Source organism: Chanos chanos, chromosome 4 (genome assembly GCF_902362185.1).
Source record: "Chanos chanos chromosome 4, fChaCha1.1, whole genome shotgun sequence".
NCBI lineage: Eukaryota > Metazoa > Chordata > Actinopteri > Gonorynchiformes > Chanidae > Chanos > Chanos chanos.
The window spans coordinates 25006793-25025960 of record NC_044498.1 but is presented as its reverse complement, the minus strand read 5'-3'; the positions used below and the strand labels follow the sequence as shown (position 1 = coordinate 25025960).

Genomic DNA, 19168 nt, shown 5'->3' with positions numbered 1-19168 from the left:
CTGCCTGGCAAAACTGTTAGAATGAAATGTGAACATGTGATCTGCCTCCTTTCCTAACAAAGCCAATAGGCCTGACTTCATTTACACTGTCAGCAGGCAGAGAGAGATAGTCAAGAGAGGCTTAAGCATGCAAGTCGTCACATTTGACTTCAGTTAATGAAATGAATCAGTGATACCTCGTGAGGTAGAGGCTTTTTAAAATGAGATGGAGAATGCAAATCTCCCAGGTAAACTGAGGACACGGCTGGCCATGACATTGTCTGTGAGGAAGCCTCATGTTCTCTTAGCACAAAAGTTCTCTTAGCACACAAACAGTAGAGCTGACAGTCTGGGAGCTAGTTTGTGATCACTTGATTGTTTTATGGTTGACAAAGGAGGTCCTGTGCATATGAAGCACATATAAAACATTTATGGATGTTTTACAACATCTATGGAAGTTTAATAATGTTTATGGAAGTTTTATGAGCATCTGTGACAGTCTTAAAAAGCAAAAGTGTGTATGATAGATGGTGTAAATGTGGAGTGTGTTAGTTACTTTATTTTTCATTTAGGACAGATTATGATATACCGTTGGAGACTTGACATATGGCAAATTGATCATTTTGTATCATGCGGAATGAAAAATGGTGTTGCGAATTTCAATGAATCATACACTAATGTACAAATAAACAGCAAAGGTAGAATCACTGTTTATTGATTATTATTAGAAATCAGCAGGCGATGAAACACACACAGTGTATCATGGGACATTATGAGAAAACATTCCAGTGGTACACAGTATGCTTTGTGTTCACGTATGAAAACAGTGACAAAACATTTACACTCTTGTTTATTGAATAAAACTAAATCTTTTTTGACAATCTGTCTGTAAACGCATGTATCTTATCTGTTATGGTTCTGTCAGCCTGAGAACTTCAACCATATCAACTGCCCATATGAGCTGTGTTGTCACTCTAGTAGATATTGGCACCTCTGTCAGCAAAGCCACAAATGAAACAAGATCCAGGGTCAACACATACCATTTCACTTCAGCTCAGTGCCAAACCTGAATAGAGAACTCATTGGGATTTCACTCACCATTTCCTCACGGCAATAGAGGACATTACACACATTAGTTGAGATGCACAAGTCATCTGAAATAATTAAGACCACAGCCAGTGTCAGAATGACATTTTTTTTTTCTCCTGATGAAAGAGAGAGCCTTAAAAAGGCTCAAGCCGGCAGTGTGGATTAAGGAGAAGACAGTACATTGTAAAGACTGATGCTGATTCTGTGTCCCCAGATCAATTATCTTCTCCTCTCAAATCAAGGCAGAATGGATGGGCAGGATGACACACTGATGCTCTGTTCTGATAATTGCTACATTATCAAGCACAGCTATAGTGCTGAGTGGACGTCCTGCATGTTCAGTAAAATAACTAAAGTCTGCTTTGCCATTGGATTTAAGATTGTCAGTCCAGTGCAGAATCACTCAATCCTGGGTTATCCAGCAGTGCATCTGTGGACAACCAGTGTGGACCAGATAGGATTCCCAAGCCAGAAACAACATGTTTATGATATCATATTCTTCAGGATGGCCTTTTTTTTCTTTTCTCAGAAATTGTCGTATTGTTTAATACTGTTTATTATAATTACTAATCATTTAACTTTGCTTAACCCTATTATCCAAAGCCATCTACACATATTACTATCTGATGTAAGAGGTCATACAGCTCTGGATTGGCACTTGCTCAGGGGCACATCAGCAATGAGCTCGCATGCATGGGATCTGAACCAACAACCTTCTGGTTATGTCATCACCTTATGTCAGCATTGTCTGAGCTTCACTTTAGCCGCCAATGTAAGGCACAGTGTGTAGCTGTGGACACAGGTGAAGCTGATGTCCCATTGACTGTAAGAGGATTTGATTAACATTCATAGCATGGGCAGTGAACAGAGTCATAACGGACTATTGGATGGATATTCTGAGGGCAAGGCAATAAGCACACAGGCCTGAGAGCAGTTAAATGTCCATCACAGGAAGTAATTCAACAAAGTTTAATTAAAAAACAGGTCATTTGGATAATTATAGATGTCCTCATATCCACTTCCAAATATTTCAGATCACGTTTAGCTATTAGATCATCACTTTAAAAACACATTCTGAGGCTAAAAAGGACACCCTTGAAAATTCTTTTCAACTGCACTACAAAGGAACCTCATGTGTAAGCAGAATTTTTGCTTTATTGTGTAGTTAACATCAGTTGCATTTATCTAGATATTTATTTAAGTCCTTGTGAAGAGTTGGAAGGACATTCAAAGATAGACTTCTCAGCTGTCCTTTTGGGCTGTCTAAGCATAAGAATGATGGCAGACTAGCTCTGCTCACTTACACCACTTTTACACTGCCAAGTGTTTGGTTGCAGCGAGGAGTTATTTTGAGGGGCTCCTGTCACAGCTGTTGTACCCTGTTGGACCCTCTTTCACTCCTCTCTTTCTTTCTATCTCTCTCTCTCTCCCTCCCTCTCTCTCTCTTTTGCTATCTGCTGGTAGAGTAACTGGTTGTTCCATTGTCTTTCCTCACGTTCTGGAAAAAGCGAAAACTCTTGGGGTAAGTCTTGGACTAATTACTGTGGAGTTGTTTTGGGGGTTTTTTTTTGTTGTTGTTTTGTTTTTTTCAGCTGTCTTAGAGCTGTGAGTTTCCTGGTGTATCGCTAGGCAGAACTGCATAACCTACTTTAGCAATGTCCTGTTCTGTTGCTGCTGTCTTTAATACTAGCTAGCATCTTGCTCATAGCTTTTTGTTATGTTTTGCATCAGTGAGCTAATACTGGAGCAAAAGCTGTTTGTGAATCAGTCACAGTAGCCATACAAGACTTATGGTACCTAACAGTTGTGATGGTAATCTTCACATCGACATCTCATGACATATGGTTATAAAAGTAAATAATAAAACAGATAAACTATGGACTGAGACTCTTGCCTTGCCTACCACACTGTGTCAGTTACTCGAGGCTCTGTCACGAGTAAGCATCGCTACTGAGGGTGTCTGCGTGTTTATCTTCTTCGCCCTCGTCCTTTTTTTTTTTTTAATGTGTCACTTTTTACGTAAAAAGTTCCACCGCTGACATCAGTGAGGACGTGGCTGGAATAAGAAATAGTTTGACCATATTTAGCAGTTCTAAAAATAGCGTGTGGGTCCAGAACAGGTGCCATGTGCTTCTCCTGCTGCAAGCTGATGGGGGGGGGGGGGGGGGGGGGGGGTAATTTTAGCCTGATAAGCAGAGCTGAAGGATAAACAACCCTTGGATGCTCCCAGCTTATTCCGTATGCAATCAAGTGGAGGGCTTGGAGCTTACAGGCTAACCCCACCCCTCCCGCCCTCAACATGTGTAGTTTTTAGGCCTTCTGTGGTGTTGTTGACTGTGGTGGGCCACTGTGTTTCGTGCTATTTTCTCTGCTTTTCCACCCCCAGCGGTTTCAGTCACAAGGCTACACAGCTCTCATGCTGTTCTCAGCTAATACATAACCACTGTGAGGACAAACACACGCTCACTTTTCAAGCCTGAGACTTTTTAAAATGGTGATTAAGTGTACTGCAAGACCTGAACATGCAGAATGTACAGTCTGAAACATCACCTTCACAAGGAGAAGCTAGCGTTTTATAAAAGTATATCGCATTTTCATAAAAACTCATGGGCAATACTACAACAATTTTCCTAGTTGCTTGTTTGCTTTTAAAACTGGACATGGAATTGTTCTCTCTCTCTCTCTTCCTCTCCCTCTCCCTCTCTCTTTCTCTCTCTCGTTTTGTTTTGTTTGTTCTTATACAATATACATATGTGCGTGTGTGTGTGTATTCTAAATCTTAATTGTTTTTCTTCTGTTGTTAAAATGTCAGAAGTGAGCACACCATTAGAATAGCATGCGATGTTTTACATCACCATCCTCTGCAATTCTACTGTATTTTTCTGTCATTGTTCTCGTTCTATAATTATTCTTCCAGATTAGAACTGTCCGTCAAAGACTTTATTTACAGGCATGCATCAGAAATGCCTCAGCAGGCTGCCACCTCCACAGACATATCTCATGTCAGCAAGTGCATATCATTCTTCATTCAGTCCCAAACAGTCCAAATAAACATAAATCATCACATCTGCAGTCAATGTTCTGGCCACGTTTTCAGTGCATTATTAGAGACAACCAGCCACTGTTTTTTCATGCAGCACCACAACTTTCCACAAACTTTCTAAAGTAACCTTTCTCTGTCTCAGATAATGGAAAACAGTGGGCAGACATCTGAGGAGAGGAGCACAGGAGGACAGGAGCAGGGTGTGCAGGAGAATGGGATTAATGGGGAGGAGGTGGATCCCATGGAGGAGTTCAGTAGACAACTGGAGGAGATCATCCAAACATACGGCTCAGCCTCCACTCTGATGGAGCAGCAGATCTCTGCCCTCGAGATGGACGAGGAGGCGAAAGCGGCAGAGGAGGCCAGTGGTGAGAAAGTGGATGAAGACACGAGCACCAAAGACTCCAGCGACAGCGTCAGTGCAGGCAAGGATCAGAAAGCAGAGAAGAAATTACTCAAAGGCTTAGGTGAGCTGGCTTCATTCACGTTTTACCTTTAATATCAGAAGTTTCCCACTGCTTTACCTTTGCAAGGTATTACTTTTTAACACCTCTGTTTCTTTTAACTGCATACTAACACTTTACCTTTACAAGGTATTACTTTGGTTCCATTTCCAATTAAATCCCTCCTGCGCAATAAACACGCACACACCTGCTCCACAATTATGAAGTCAGTTGTTGGCTTTAAAATATTCATTTATTTTCCAGCTGTCAATTTGTTAACTAAGCTACTGTTCTTATGCAAACACCAACTGTCACATAAACAGACCGAGCACATCAACCAGACAGACATGCCGGTTTGTTTGGTCAGTGTGGAAAGGCTGGAAAACAAAAAGCATTCTTCACAAATAGGCTGTTCACATCAATCTAGTCCTTATGTATGTCAGAGTTTGTTTGACATTTGATAGATCAGTGTCGAGGGGTCATTAAACATAAGCCTCTGGAATCACTCATAAATCAGAGCCTTGAAGTACTTGTCCTTTGGTTGCACATGTCCTTTGGTGTAACTTATTTATTACTGTTAAACACCTCTCTTTCTTTTAACTGAATAATAACATGAAAGACTTGAGCCACCCAAAGACAACATGCAGTGACTTCACAAGCTCCAGTTTGCACTTTCTGTGTGATGTTTCTACAAGGGTATCACCAGTGCTTTATTTCCATGTGCACATAGTTTAAATAATCAGCTAAATTAGATGTGGTCCACACTCTAACAGGGAAAATCATTTTCCATTAATCCATTTCCACAAGTCCATGCCTGAGTGTGAAAAACACTTTTTTGAGCTATTGAAACAAGGTGTTAATTAAGTGGCCACTCTCCACCAATTCTGGAGTCATTTTTCAATCTCTCCGTGAGTCATAAAATATTTTGGTCATATATAACATAGTGCATAACATAGTGCATGTTAACAGGGGCTTGGATGACATAAACCAATTGTGTTACTTCTGGAAGACAATAGCAGATAAGGGAAAGTATGTGCCAAGTCTGTGGGGTAAAGCTGGGCCTTAATTTGATGTCTGAAAACACAGAAACCTGTCATCAGCTAAATGCTACAGCGAGACGAGGTTCTGCTCTGCTCTCAGAATACAAAAACATATACGGAAATGGTTCCACTAAATGTTCTAGTGTCTCCAATACTAGTACACATTTATATTGTATTGTACACTCACTCAGTTTTAGCACTGCACAACTCCACATTGTTATATGGCATATGGGTCATTCCATGTCATTTCTACCAAACTTGGAAAATCTTTCCACCACACCATCTCAGAATTGGCTGATTTTTCCCCCTTGAAAAATACATTCTGACATGACATATCCCAACATTTCAGCTTCCTATTCCCAAAACTTTTCTGTTTAGTATTTATTTCGTACTAGTGGAAACTACCTTTAAAGCATTTTTTTCAGTCATGGACATTTTTGTGAACTATAGAGCTCAGTAACTTGGCCACAAATACCACCAGAGATCTGAAATTTGGCATGCTCATTCAACATTTCCAGTATATTCCAAGTCTGTAATTTGTTTTATGCTGGATTGAATGGTTGAATAGATATAGAGGTCCAAACATGGTTACAACATTTGTCTGAACCATATTTAGAGGTATAAAAATCAGGAAAATAAAAGTGTACAGAGCTGATTTTTCAGTAATGCACACATGTGTGGGCACTTTAGGAATAAATAGCACCTGGAGTGATTAAAGCATTAATGTTGGTACAGTGTCTTACGTAAGTTTAAAAAAAAGTTTCTCATGCACATTTGCTACCAGGGTCATTTCACCTGGTAGCAAATGTCCTGTTTACTTCACATGCTCAGGGAGCATTTCATGTATTTGTGGCCAAAAACTGTAAGTTAAGCTCTAAAGTTCACAAAAATGTCCATGACTGAAATAAATGCTTTAAAGGTAGTTTCCACCGGTACGCAGTAAATTCTAAACAGAAAAGTTTTGGGAATAGGAAGCTAAAGTTTTGGGATATGACATGTCAGCATGTATTTTTCAAGGGAAAAAATTATCAGCCAATTCTGAGATGGTGTGGCGGATGCCTATAGTTCAAATAACATGGAATGACCCATATGCATATTTATGATGTGGAATTTCTGCAAAATCGCTTGTCTCTACTGTGTTCAATGGGCATCGATACACTTAGATAGGGTTTAGATACACCTAAACAAACAAACAAACAAAAAAAGCATAGTTTTGGACCAATTAACAAGCAAGAGATAAAGATATGATGTGAGTAAGACCTACAACCCAACATCAAAAAATGCTGAACTCCAGTACAATGGCCAGATATAATACAACAGGCACGACTCTGTCCGGTCTGCTAGCTGAAACCCAGCCAGTAGCAATGTGTCATAAATGTTTTTATTTGCACAGTTCAGGGGGTTTTGTTGTTGCTGCTGCTGTTTTTTGCTTTCCTAAGTCTCAGGTGTGGAGAAGTAAAAGCTTTTATGCTGTGTGAATGGCCCCCACAGCTGATTAATTCTGCAGTTCACATATCAAGCACTCCCCAGTGGGCTCTCCCTTCATTCTTTCCTTTCTCTTGTTTTTTCCTCTGGGCCGAGTGAAGAAAGGCATTATTTATCTGTGTGCGCAGGTAAGGAGGCCACACTGCTGATGCAGAACCTGAGTAAGCTCAGCTCAGCAGAGGAGAAGCTGGAAACGATGCTGAAGAAGTATGCAGAATTGGTGAGCGTCCAAAACCTCTGGAGAACATCTATCAGCATGGCCAGCCAGACACAGCACACAGGGGGGAGTGAAGAGCAAACAAACACAACATAAAAAACTACAGCTCTAGAAAAATAAAATGTCTTATGGCACTTTGGCCGTTCCTCAGCAGAGATGTCCTCAGTATTTAGTGCCTCAGGCAGCCAAGGCAAGTCTAAACACAAGGTCACATGACAGACATCAAGGTGATGTTATGCTCTAATAAACAAATAAACAAATACAGCTGTTATCACCACAGCTATCGTTGATGTTGTTAATAATAATAATAATCATCATCATAATCATATTATAAACAATAAATTAAAGTTGAGAATTGTTCTAACATTTGGGAGACACACTGATATATCACACTTTTTATACACAAAAGCAACTCCGTTCAGCCAATCCAAGTCCTCTCAGGACATGTTCACACTTTCCGCAGGCAGGACTTCTAACCTCTACCAGCTTTTACACAGCCCTGGACATTTCAATATGCTAATGCCTGGAATACCTCTTTCCTGACGCATCACAGCTGGAGGAGCAGAGAGGAGAGCAGAGGCAGCGGAAGCTTCTGGAGAAGAGACATAACCTCCTGGTAAAGCAGAAGGACCAACTTCAGTTTGAACACAGCCGTGCCATCTTGGCCCGCGGCAAACTGGAAGGTCTGTGCCGTGCTCTTCAGAGACACAACAGAACCCTGAAGGTGAGATCTGCCATGTCCTTCCCATCCTGCATCACCCTGTGACATCATCTCACAATCTAAACAGGATCCACTGACGACACACACTGAGGCAAGAAAACAACAACACACAGAACAGCCACAAAACAAGAGCTCTAAATAACATTTTGACATGTTGTCAATGGTATTTTGTCAATGGTATTTAAATTACATATATCAATGCTCAGTCCAAACTTTGAATAGGCCAACAGGACTATTAATAAGATCTCCTTCTTTCATACGTCCCTGACACAATTTTCTCATGTGATACACATTGCCTAATGAAACACCCCACAGGACAAAATGTCTTGGTGTTAACCCAAAATCAGTGCTAAGGCTATCACTGGGGTTTAATGTGTATGTTTCTGAAATAGGCTTGCATCACTATACACTGCAGTGACTGAAAGAGAGAGTGTATGTGTGTTGGGGGTGCACATGTGTGTGTATGTGTGTGTGCGTGTGTGTGTGTATGTCTGTGTGTGTGTGAGAGAGAGAGAGAGAGAGAGAGAGAGTGACAGAAAGACAGAGAGAGACTATTAAACTGAAGCACACCAAACCTGTCAGGAGAGTTTGTCATTGATCTAAATTTGACGGTTTGGATTTTTGGGGTATTCTGCTTTATATGTGCTTGATAATGAGATATTACAAAGGTAACATGAAATCACTGAAATACACACTCTTTAAAGAGTGGAAAGATTTCATTTTATAATCAAATGACACACACACAAAAACAAATTACTCACGGAAATATTTTTATGCTGCTGAGTTCTTATGCTGCTGCTGATCTCATTCCTCAATAGATGCATTTTTAGTTCTGCATGTAGCCAACATGTGAATAGCACATTTTAATCAGGCATCAGTCTCCATTATTTCTCTTCCGCTTCATTGTTATAGAGATATTTTCCTCTGCAGGAGGTATTATAGGTAACACACTCGTTGTCCAAGAGCCTCTCTTTTCTGTCATTGTTTGATTTGCTCTGTTGAACAATTGGTTTACATAATTTTTTTTTTGCTGCCCTATGCAGCACACATGGGCTGAGAAAGCCATCACAAATTTCCTCAGATACCCAGCACCTGCCGCCAACTTTTCTGCTAACCCTCCAGCACGGAGGCACTGGTTTCCCTACATTTACCTGATTCCACAAACAGGAGCCTGCTGGCCCTGACAGGGAAGCTCTCTCTTTCTCCGTTCTCGGACAGACACTAGCGTTATCTTCTCATCCTTTTGTCTCTGTAATGATGTAAGAGACCGTCAGGTCACAGTTTTCTTCAAGTCCTCAGCAGAGACAATGACAATGACTCATTTGTTCTGAGTTTTGTTGGAATATCTGATTCCCTGTTGAATAACCTTTTCGTGTTCCTGTATTCCTAAATAGCTAATGAATCATCTTTGTGAAGATTATCTCTGTTCCCATTCTCTGTGAAACAGCTTTCATATTTGAATTAGTGACACGTGTTCATGCTTGTTAATGAAAAGATGTTCACAGAATTTATTAGTTCATCACGAAGGTGGGAAAGGTTTGAAAAAAAAATTTGATTGAAATTCGTCCTCTTGATGCAGGAACATCTCCCTGAGGCTTGAGTGTCTGTGTGTGTTTGAGTGTGTGTGTGTGTGTGTGTGTGTGTGTGTGTGTGTGCACGCGTATGTGGGAGTGCCTGCGCATGTGTGTGTGAGTGTGCGTGTCTGTTTGCATTTGAGATTCATCTCTCCTGAGAGCTAGCTTGCAGTATTAGCCACCTCACCTTTCCCAGGTTCAGGCTTACACTTGTGTTGTATGCAAACACAGACAGACAAACAAATAGACCGGACCCCTGAGAGGAAACCCATCCTGCCTGCTTTGCCAGGCTGGATTAGCTGAGTCAGGGTATTGGCATTCAAGCATCCGAAGATCAAATCCCCGATGCTCCTCAAATGGAGGAGGCAGGTTTGTTTACCAATCACTGGTCTCCTCATAGTCCCTCTTTACATCTGCTTTGCTATCAGTAGCTCAAGAGAACATCAAACTGCATTTAATGAGAAGAGCGCACCCTGTTTTCTGGACCAGGCTCAATGTCTATGTGTCCTGCATCGTAAGTTCAATGCAGACAAAAAGTCCAGTGTGGAGATTTTATGATTTTTTAATATTCAGTCAAAATGGCGAACACCTTCAGGGAGACCACAGACTTCTTAAAAATTCACAACTCTTTTTTAAAAAAAGCATGCTGTTCTGTAGACAGCATAGTTCTCTCTCTCTCTCTCTCTCTCTCTCTCTCTCTCTCTCTCTCTCTCTTTCTCTCTCTCTCTCTCTCTCTCCTCTCTTACCTCTCTCTTCCTCTCTCTCCTCTTTCTCTCTTTGTTCCTTTTTTCCAGTTTGCATGAATCAGTCACTTAATTACACTGAAAGTATAGTATATCAAATTCTAACTGTATGTCAATCTGCTTAATGAATGTGAACCCTGCGTTTCATAAATGAATTTCTTTCCCTTTCTGAAATGTGTATGGCATGTACTGTTTTCAACATCATCATCATCATCATCATCATCATCATCATCATTATCATCATCAACACTGATGTCCTCTGTTGTTGTGTTTGCCCTCCTCCAGGAGGAGACACTCCAGAGGTGTCGTGAGGAAGAGGAGAAGCGGAGAGAGATCACCAGTCACTTCCAGACCACTCTGGTGGACATCCAGGCTCAGATTGAGCAACACAGCAACCGAAACAACAAACTGTGTAAGGAGAACAGCGAACTAGCTGACAAGCTCAAAACCATCATCGAGCAGTACGAGAAGAGAGAGGAGGTACGAACACACCAACACACACGTGTGTGTGTGTGTACACCCTACATGCTTAATACCATCATGGACCTGTACCAGTAGTGAGAGGAATTCACACACACACACACACACACACACTTTTATAAGCAGAGGTAAACTTCAAACTCCATAAGACCTTCAAAAGGTTTCTCTATTCAATGGTGCCAGGTTTAAATGATCAAATGTATAAGGTTTTCTAGGCAGTGTTAATGAGCCTGTGTGTTTAAAAGGCTGTAGAACACAAACTGCTTCACTTTCCATCACTGGTGAGAAAAGACATCAAGACCAGGCAAGCAAATTTCCATTTGCTTTAAGTGTTAATGTAATTGTGCACAAACACACAAATGAAGCACAGAGATAGATTTCATGCCTCCGATTATTTGATCTCTGAGGAATAATACATTCTCTGTTCTATGGCTTTCGATGACTCCACTCCATTTCAAAGTGTTTGCTATCTCACATTCTTTTTAAGTTATCTAACATATCACAGAGTATTGTGAACCATAGGGTAAAGTTTTGCTTTATGATTTGAGCTCCAGTGATGGTCCTGAGTCAGTGGAGGACTATCTGTCTGTCTCTGGGGACAACATCTTCATGAGCTAACACTGATGTCTACTTAATCCCAGCACTCAGCCACACAGCCCTGCACACACCTTACCCACGTGCAGAGCAGTTCTCTTCTCATACAACAGATAGAATATTATAGATGCTAGATAACCATTCGAGCGCCTTTTCACTTTTTACTTTATTGTCTCCTGGACAACACAGAAAGTTCCATGGCATTCAATGAGCATTTTAAAGGAATCAAAAGTCATGCATTGTTTGTAAAACCATTGCTAATCATTGGTGATGGCTTACCATCCATTCAATTCCATTCCATTTCACTGGTGCAACTGATTCCACCGAGGCATGTATGTAAAAACTCAATAGAGCTTATAAGTAAAACCAAAGGTGGAGGAATATGTCAAAGATGTGATTTCTTTAGTCAGTGCTTTAGTCAAAAGCCACCCAGTTCTGTCTAGCATTACATACACACATCATCAGGCAGTTCTACGCTGAGCACTGCTGAATTACACAGATTCACGTGTAGTGAGTGAGGCCGCTGGTAAAGCTGCAGTGTGCCATATTTAACTGCTCAAGGAGGCACGGGGGAGATGACAAGGCCGGCGTGACGCAGGAAAAGCTCAATCTGTCATGCAGATGGCTACTGCTGAGACTGCTCAGCCACAGCTGTGACTGCCTGACTAAAACTGAGCACTCTCCATTCACTCCCATGCTCCAACACTGAGACACAAGAGACCAAGCACATGTCAATACTGCCCCCTGCTGGTCAAGGCAGAGACACAGCCACAGACACACAGGAACTGGTTAATGATGTCATATTACAGGTTTTAACGAGATAAAAAAAAGTACATATATCTTTTATGCCGAGTCTCTCATATAAAAGAATGACTTTCACACTTGCTACTCAGTCTGTTAAGTAGACATGGAAAAAGTGTTTGTGGTTCATCCACCGGACAGAGAAAGCGCAAGGGAGCATTTAAACAGATATTAGTATTAATACATACAGACATATATACTACTGAGAGAACTGACATTATTATTGTCCATCACTTTATGACATATCATGAAATATCATGTATTTTTGTCCTTAAATATGACTAAAGCAGATAGCTGAGGATAGGACTAAGGATGAAATAGACACTATGTCAGCTAAACTGTTTACGGCTTAGAAGGTCTTTCTTGGCCTGTGGATTCGTATGCTACAGGGCTCATTTTCAAGGCTTGTAAAGATCAAATAACATGACAAAGCTCAGAAGTGGCTCTCATAAAGTGGCGCAGAAAACATCATTAAATTTTACTGCGCTCTTAATTTAGCAATATTAGGCCAGCAGTGCAGTGGGGCTGGTGCAGTGTACACTGCGTATACTGGTTCATAAGTCCCTGGCTGTAGTCAAACTCCTCCACCCTATGTCTTTCCCAGAGTTTGGAGAAGATTTTCAAACAGCGTGACCTGCAGCAGAAGCTGTCTGATGCCAAACTGGAGCAGGCACAAATGCTGCTGAGAGAGGCAGAGGAGAAACACAAACGAGAGAAGGAATACGTGAGGAATTCCACTCTTCTTCTTATTGTTGTTCAGTCCCTTCAGTGAGATTCAAGCCAGTGTAATATATTTATATAATACCATATTGATATAAACCCCTTTTAGTTTTGTAACCTTGAGGCATTCTGTGCATGCTTATCTCTAAATGTGTGTGTGTGTGTGTGTGTGTGTGTGTGTGTGTGTGTGTGTGTGTGTATGTGTGTGTGTGTGTGTGTGTGTGTGTGTGTGTGTGTGTGTGCGTGTGTGTGTGTGTGTGTGTGTGTGTGTGTGTGTGTGTGTGTGTGCATATGTGTGTTTGTGTGTGTGCACGTGTGTATGTGTATGACTGTATGATTGTGTATGCACACACATATTTAGGTGCATACAAGGTCTTGATTTGGTATTTTGAATGTTAACAAAGTTCTGCTCTAAGTGCTGATTAATGCTGATGTCACACCCTAACACAGACACATGTTAGAGCTAAACACCCAGGTTAACCATTCCCTGTCTCTGTCGGTAGTTGCTTAAAGAGGCTATTGAGAAAACAAAGAAATGCTTCAAAATGAAGGAGCAGGAATTGGAGATGAAGAAACAGGTAAAGCAGCGCTCTCCCTCCTCTCTAACTCATTCTCTCTCTGTGTTCCCCATTTCTCTCTCCCTCTCTCTTCTCCCCATCTCTTCTCTCTCTCGCTCTCGCCCTCCCTCCCTCCGTCACTCCCACTCTCTGTCACCCCCTCTCTCTGTCTTCCACCTGTGTACTCTGTGTTTAACCACAGTTACTGACTCAAGCAGCAGAATGGAAACTTCAGGCTAAAGAGCTGAAAGAGCAACACACAGTCATGCAGGCCCAGGTGAATATACTGAATTTCAGCAATACTGAATTTCACCTCCTTTTCTCTACCTGGAAAAGTAAAAACTGACAGGGAGTATAGCCTCCTCTGTGACATCATTGTCCTCTACTTCATTTTGCATTCCTGGTTCTGAAAGCCCCTTTTGTTCATATGTTTTTAAGGTCATGGATTCATTTCAGTGAATTTTAGTCTAAAGGATGTAGTTCATAAAAGAAACTGATGAGAAATAATCCAGGGATTTAAACCTATTGTCTCCTGATGATGGAACTCTAAGTCTACCTATTGGACAAGGCTACAGTACATCAAATGAATTACATATTCATCCTACAGATGAACGTTATAATTGGTAGAAAATCAGATAATTGCACAGACATTTTCTTTATTTCAGGCATATTATTCTTGCAGTGCATGGAGACAAAGCTTAAAAATGACACATTCCCTCTAATGAAGCAACTGCTTCCATGTAGTTAGGGACAAACTGCTTGCATGTAGCTATGAATCAAAATTTGGATTAATGCAACTCGCAACTCACTTAAAATTTTATAATTATACAAAAAGATCTGGCAGACTGTGCTTCTTTCATTCTGTAGACAGGTCACAAAAACGAAGTGTCACCAATGCTTGCATGCTTTCCATCAGAGCAGTAAAGAGAGGCAGACAGCAGGAAAAGACAGATCCAAGGCAGCGGCAGTTCCCTGGCGCTGCAAAAGGAGCATGTGGAAATATGCTTTCTGCACAGTCCCACATCCTGAAACCATATGATCTATTCATTCTCTTGTGTCCATGTGTTACACAGTTCCTCAATAGACATTCAGTGTGAGTGTATGAAACAGTAAATCACACACAGATTTGATCTGATTAATCACTGCCTCTGCTTTAAATGAAGGACGACGGGTTATGAGGTCATAATTGATCACAGACCCTTTAAACCATGTGTTATCCATGTGTAAACCAACTGTGTGTGTTATGCTTTTTTTCCTGATTGGAATATTACAAGACATTGAAATGCTTAACATTCCACTCAGTTACATCCATAAATGTATTTGCTGATCCATGTTCTGGTCCATATCACGTCTTGTCCAATTACACAGAAAGATATGACCTTGGTTTGGTTAATGAGCTGAAAGGGAGAATTGGAGCAGATATGGAGTAAGCGATGGGATGATCATCACAGGGAGGGGAATTCAAAACAAAACCAAAAAACAAACAAACACACATCTCCAAAACTGGCATGTGTTTCAGTTCAGCTACTAGCAATAACCCTGCTTTAGAAATTCCCTCCGCTGGTGAATGGGGGAGATGTTTAAAATATTGAAGAGTCCCTGCAGTCCCCACTCTGACGTGATCGTCATGGAATATTTAAAGAGCATGTCATTAACATTAGACTGAGGGAGAGCCATTGGAAACCCTAGTAACATGCTAATGAATTCTCTTGGATATTGATCACACTGGAGAGAGCGGTCAGTCAGATTAGCCCAATTCAGCCAAAGGCAACGCAAGCATGAAGATCAGTTCGTGTTAGTGAGTACAGATTCAATTCAAATGGCAAATTACTCAGAATCCCCCTTACAGCCCTCCCCTCCCCCCACCAGCTCCCAAAAGAAAAAAAAGAAAAGGCAAATTATATTCAGTTGCAAGTATTTCATACAGTGCATCCCCAAGAGCTAATGTTGCATCAGTATAACCAACATGTTTTGAAAATTGAACTGTTAAGTTGGTAAGACAAAATATAGATTAAACAAATTAAAGTTGTCATTTTACTCAGTGGCAATGTTAGTTTGTCCTAATTTGCATTTTGAGTGTTGTGAATATCTCTGAATGATTCATTCGCCTCTGTAATAAATCTGGTTTTTACTTTATTTGAACTCTGTTTTAACAGTTCTCTCTATCTGCAGCTTGTATTATACTCTCAGAAGTTCGATGAGTTCCAGGCCACACTGGCCAAGAGCAATGAAGTCTACATCACTTTCAAGCAGGAGATGGATAAGGTTTGTTATGTAACATTAGCTACATACATTTTCCCCAGAGGTGTAAAGGAAATTATCAGTATTTGCCTGCATAATTTCAATTTTGAGTCCAAGTAAATTTACAATGAATTTTAACAATAATCTCTTGAGATTACTAATAATTTTTCATCACACTGTTTTATGAATATATTAATAGCGTTAATATTGCACTCAACAGATGACAAAGAAGATGATGAAACTAGAGAAGGAGTCCAACACATGGAAAATACGATTCGAAAACAGCAACAAAGCTCTGCTAGAGATGATTGAAGAGGTAACAGCTTTTTCTACAACTCAGAACAAAAGAATCAGCTGGCCCTCAAGGCTATTTAAGATACTTCCTGAAACAAATAGCATCAAGAGTTGGTCTAAAAATATTAGTTGACCAAAAAGTGAGCCAATTTTGTCTTTTACAGAGCTTAACTGTTTGGTCAACTAATATTTTTAGACCAAAAAACTAAAATATTAGTTGACCAAAAAGTGAGCCAATTTTGTCTTTCACAGAACTTAATTGAGAAGGAGGTTTTGAATGCATGGACTATACCATTCTATGTCAGCCAACAGTGCTCCTCTCTCTTTTCTCACAGAGGTCAGAGAAGGCCAAGGAATTTGAGCTCTTTGTGTTGAAGGTGGACAAGCTAGAGACATTGTGTCGAGCCCTGCAGGAAGAGAGGAAAGGCCTGTACGTGAAAATCAAGGAGGTCCGTAACGCTAATGAAGCCGCCTCGGCAGCAGCGACGGAAATGCCCAAAGTGGAAGAGCTGCCAGGTCTGACCAACGACCCGGATGTGAAGATAGTGTTGACAGCGGAGATGGAGAAGCTGAAGGCAGAGCAGATCCGTCTGCAGGAGTTTGCCTCCTCGTTGATGGCCTCCATCAGAGATGGTGTGAATGACTCTGACAGTGAGGAGGAAACAGCTGCATCATCTGAGAGCCAGACATCACAGACAGCTCCTCCTGTTAGCGCTGCTCACCAATCTCTCCAACACAAAGCCAAGCCTACCACACAAGAGCCAAGCAAATTAGTTCCCATTAAAGAAGAGCCCAGTCTCTTGGAAGAAACCAAACCAGAGATTCACGTCCCAGATGTAGCCAGTGTAGAGTCTGGTAAGAAACAGCCATCAGTTCCTGAGCCAAGCCAACCTGATCCAAAGAAGCAAGACCCAGCTAGTGAACTAACCTCTGAGCAAGAAGAAGCCAAGCAAAAATCAACCCAACTGCCCAAAGAGGAACCAACCAAACAAGAAACAACCAATCAGGAACCAAATAAACAAAAATCAAACAGTCAGAAAGCAGCTAAACAAGAATCATCCAATCAGAAAGCAACTATCCAAGAAACAATCAAACAGGAACCAACTAAACAAGAATCAACAAATCAGAAACCAACTGAGCAAGAAACATCCATTCAAGTACCATCTAAACAGGAATCAACCAATCAGGAACCAACTAAAGAAAAATCTAATCATCAGAAAGCTACTAAACCAGACCCAGCCAATCAGAAAGCAACTAAACAAGAGACATCAACTCAGGAGCCAAATAAACAAGAATCAACCAATGAGAAACCAACTGAACCAGAGCCCCAAAAAGTAGAGGTTGCCCAGCAAGATGTGGTGAAACCAGAGGCTTCTAAGTCCACGCTAGACCAGCCAGAACCACCTCAACCTCAACCCACTCTATCAGAACAAAAGGCAGCAAAACCAGAGGAATCTACCAGCTCTGATTTGGGAGAAACACAAGGGGCAGCCCCAGCTGGGGCTAAAGCCAAGGCAAAGCCACAAAGCTCCAAACCACAAGATGCCAAGCCAAAGGCAGCAAAGTCTCAGCCTAAAAAACAAGGCTCCTCTAAGAAGAAAGGTGCACCTAAGAATTCAAAGAAACCAAGCTAATTCAATAACCTCCTTTTTAATGGTTTGTTATTCAGCTTAGTTTGTCTCCTCTTATGTGTTTGAATGTATGGTGTTATAAAATATGGTATGCTGTGCATTTTAAGTTTTCACAAATCAGGGAGGACAGGTCAGTAAGTTAACTTTTTTTTTACGAAAATGCTTTTTTTTTGGTGAATTTTTTTCCCTTGCTTGCTTTCAGGCACTTTATGGCACATAAATATTCTTATTTTGTCACATCGGATATGAAATTTTCCCTGAAATAAAAGTTTCTATGGATAACGGCCATGAGAAATGTTTCATCTTTTTCAGCTCTTGGCTCTCTCACAAAACAGGCGATACAAAACGTCGTGTTTTTCATTTCAGGGACTGTTGCAACATATCACGTGTCCATAATTGTCTCACTCCCCAGAGAAGACTGTTTGTATTGGCAGATATTGGTAGCAATATAATTTACACTCTTACATTTCATACTGGCCATCAGCCATATCAATTAAACTGAACATATCTCCATATTTTAAAATCCTCGTCTACAGCTCTAGTTTAAGATTCCATTCTTTTTAAGGTGTAAAAACGTTTTGAAAGACTCGTCTGCTGTTTCCTTGAATTCTCCCGAAAGAAGTTTGAATTTTGTCACCATATTTCAAGTATCCTCTGAAATGGGACAGTGCTGGTGGAGCACACAGACAGCTAATGCAGCCTCCTAACCACATAATGACATAAATGAGGAAATACTAAGGTGTATCAGTGAGTTACAATGCCTGATAATAATCTCAGTCCCCTTAAACACCCTCTCCTCTCTCTTAACTGAATGAGTATATTAAGATTTTTTCTGTTTTTCTGATGTGATCTGCTTTTGTTTAAGCTCCACATTTAAAAAAAAAAAATGAATGGCTACAAATTTGCAGTAGCCTACTGTTTTTTGTCCAAAAGGTTACTATAGCAACACCATCATTTAAATAAATAAATAAATAAATAAATAAAAATCACGCAGCACTCTGTTTGAGAGCAATCTGTCTCCAGCAACCTCCATTCCCTCAGCACAACGCAGATATACTGGCCCCTCTCTCTGTCTCTGCGTGTGGTGTGTGTTTGTGTGTGTGTGTGTGTGTGTGTGTGTTTGGCCTGTTTCCTAGTGAAATAACAGGCACACAAACTCAAGCACCTCTACCAAGGGCACATGAGGACGCCAGAAAAGCTTGGTCGCCATAGCAACTCCATTTGCAGATCCATGCCGAGCAGTACCAGTAAGCTTTGAGTGAATATGCACACAAAACACAGACAGACCCTGGACATCAGCAAGAGCCAAATTTCAGATTTCCACAATATAATTAGTGCTGCATTTCTAGAGTGGATGTTTTTTTAAAGAAGAGAATATTAAAAAATGCAAGAACAAATGTAGAACATGAAATATGGCAGGAAAGTATCCAGATGCTTCTAGTGTACGAAGGCAGTTCATCCACTCCTCCCTTCACTGTGGAATTGTCCCAAAGTGTCTGGCTAATTTAGCTGTGTT

General features: G+C 40.8%; 1 protein-coding gene across 1 annotated transcript; it reads left to right on the top strand.

Moving 5' to 3' along the window:
* Positions 1-4256: 4256 nt before the first annotated feature.
* Positions 4257-17655, top strand: txlnba (taxilin beta a). Its single transcript, XM_030772200.1, has 9 exons — positions 4257-4578; positions 7208-7299; positions 7850-8020; positions 10620-10814; positions 12814-12933; positions 13433-13507; positions 15659-15751; positions 15948-16043; positions 16357-17655. Exons 1-9 carry the CDS (start codon positions 4257-4259, stop codon positions 17653-17655), a joined length of 2463 nt encoding a protein of 820 aa, XP_030628060.1.
* Positions 17656-19168: the final 1513 nt, after the last annotated feature.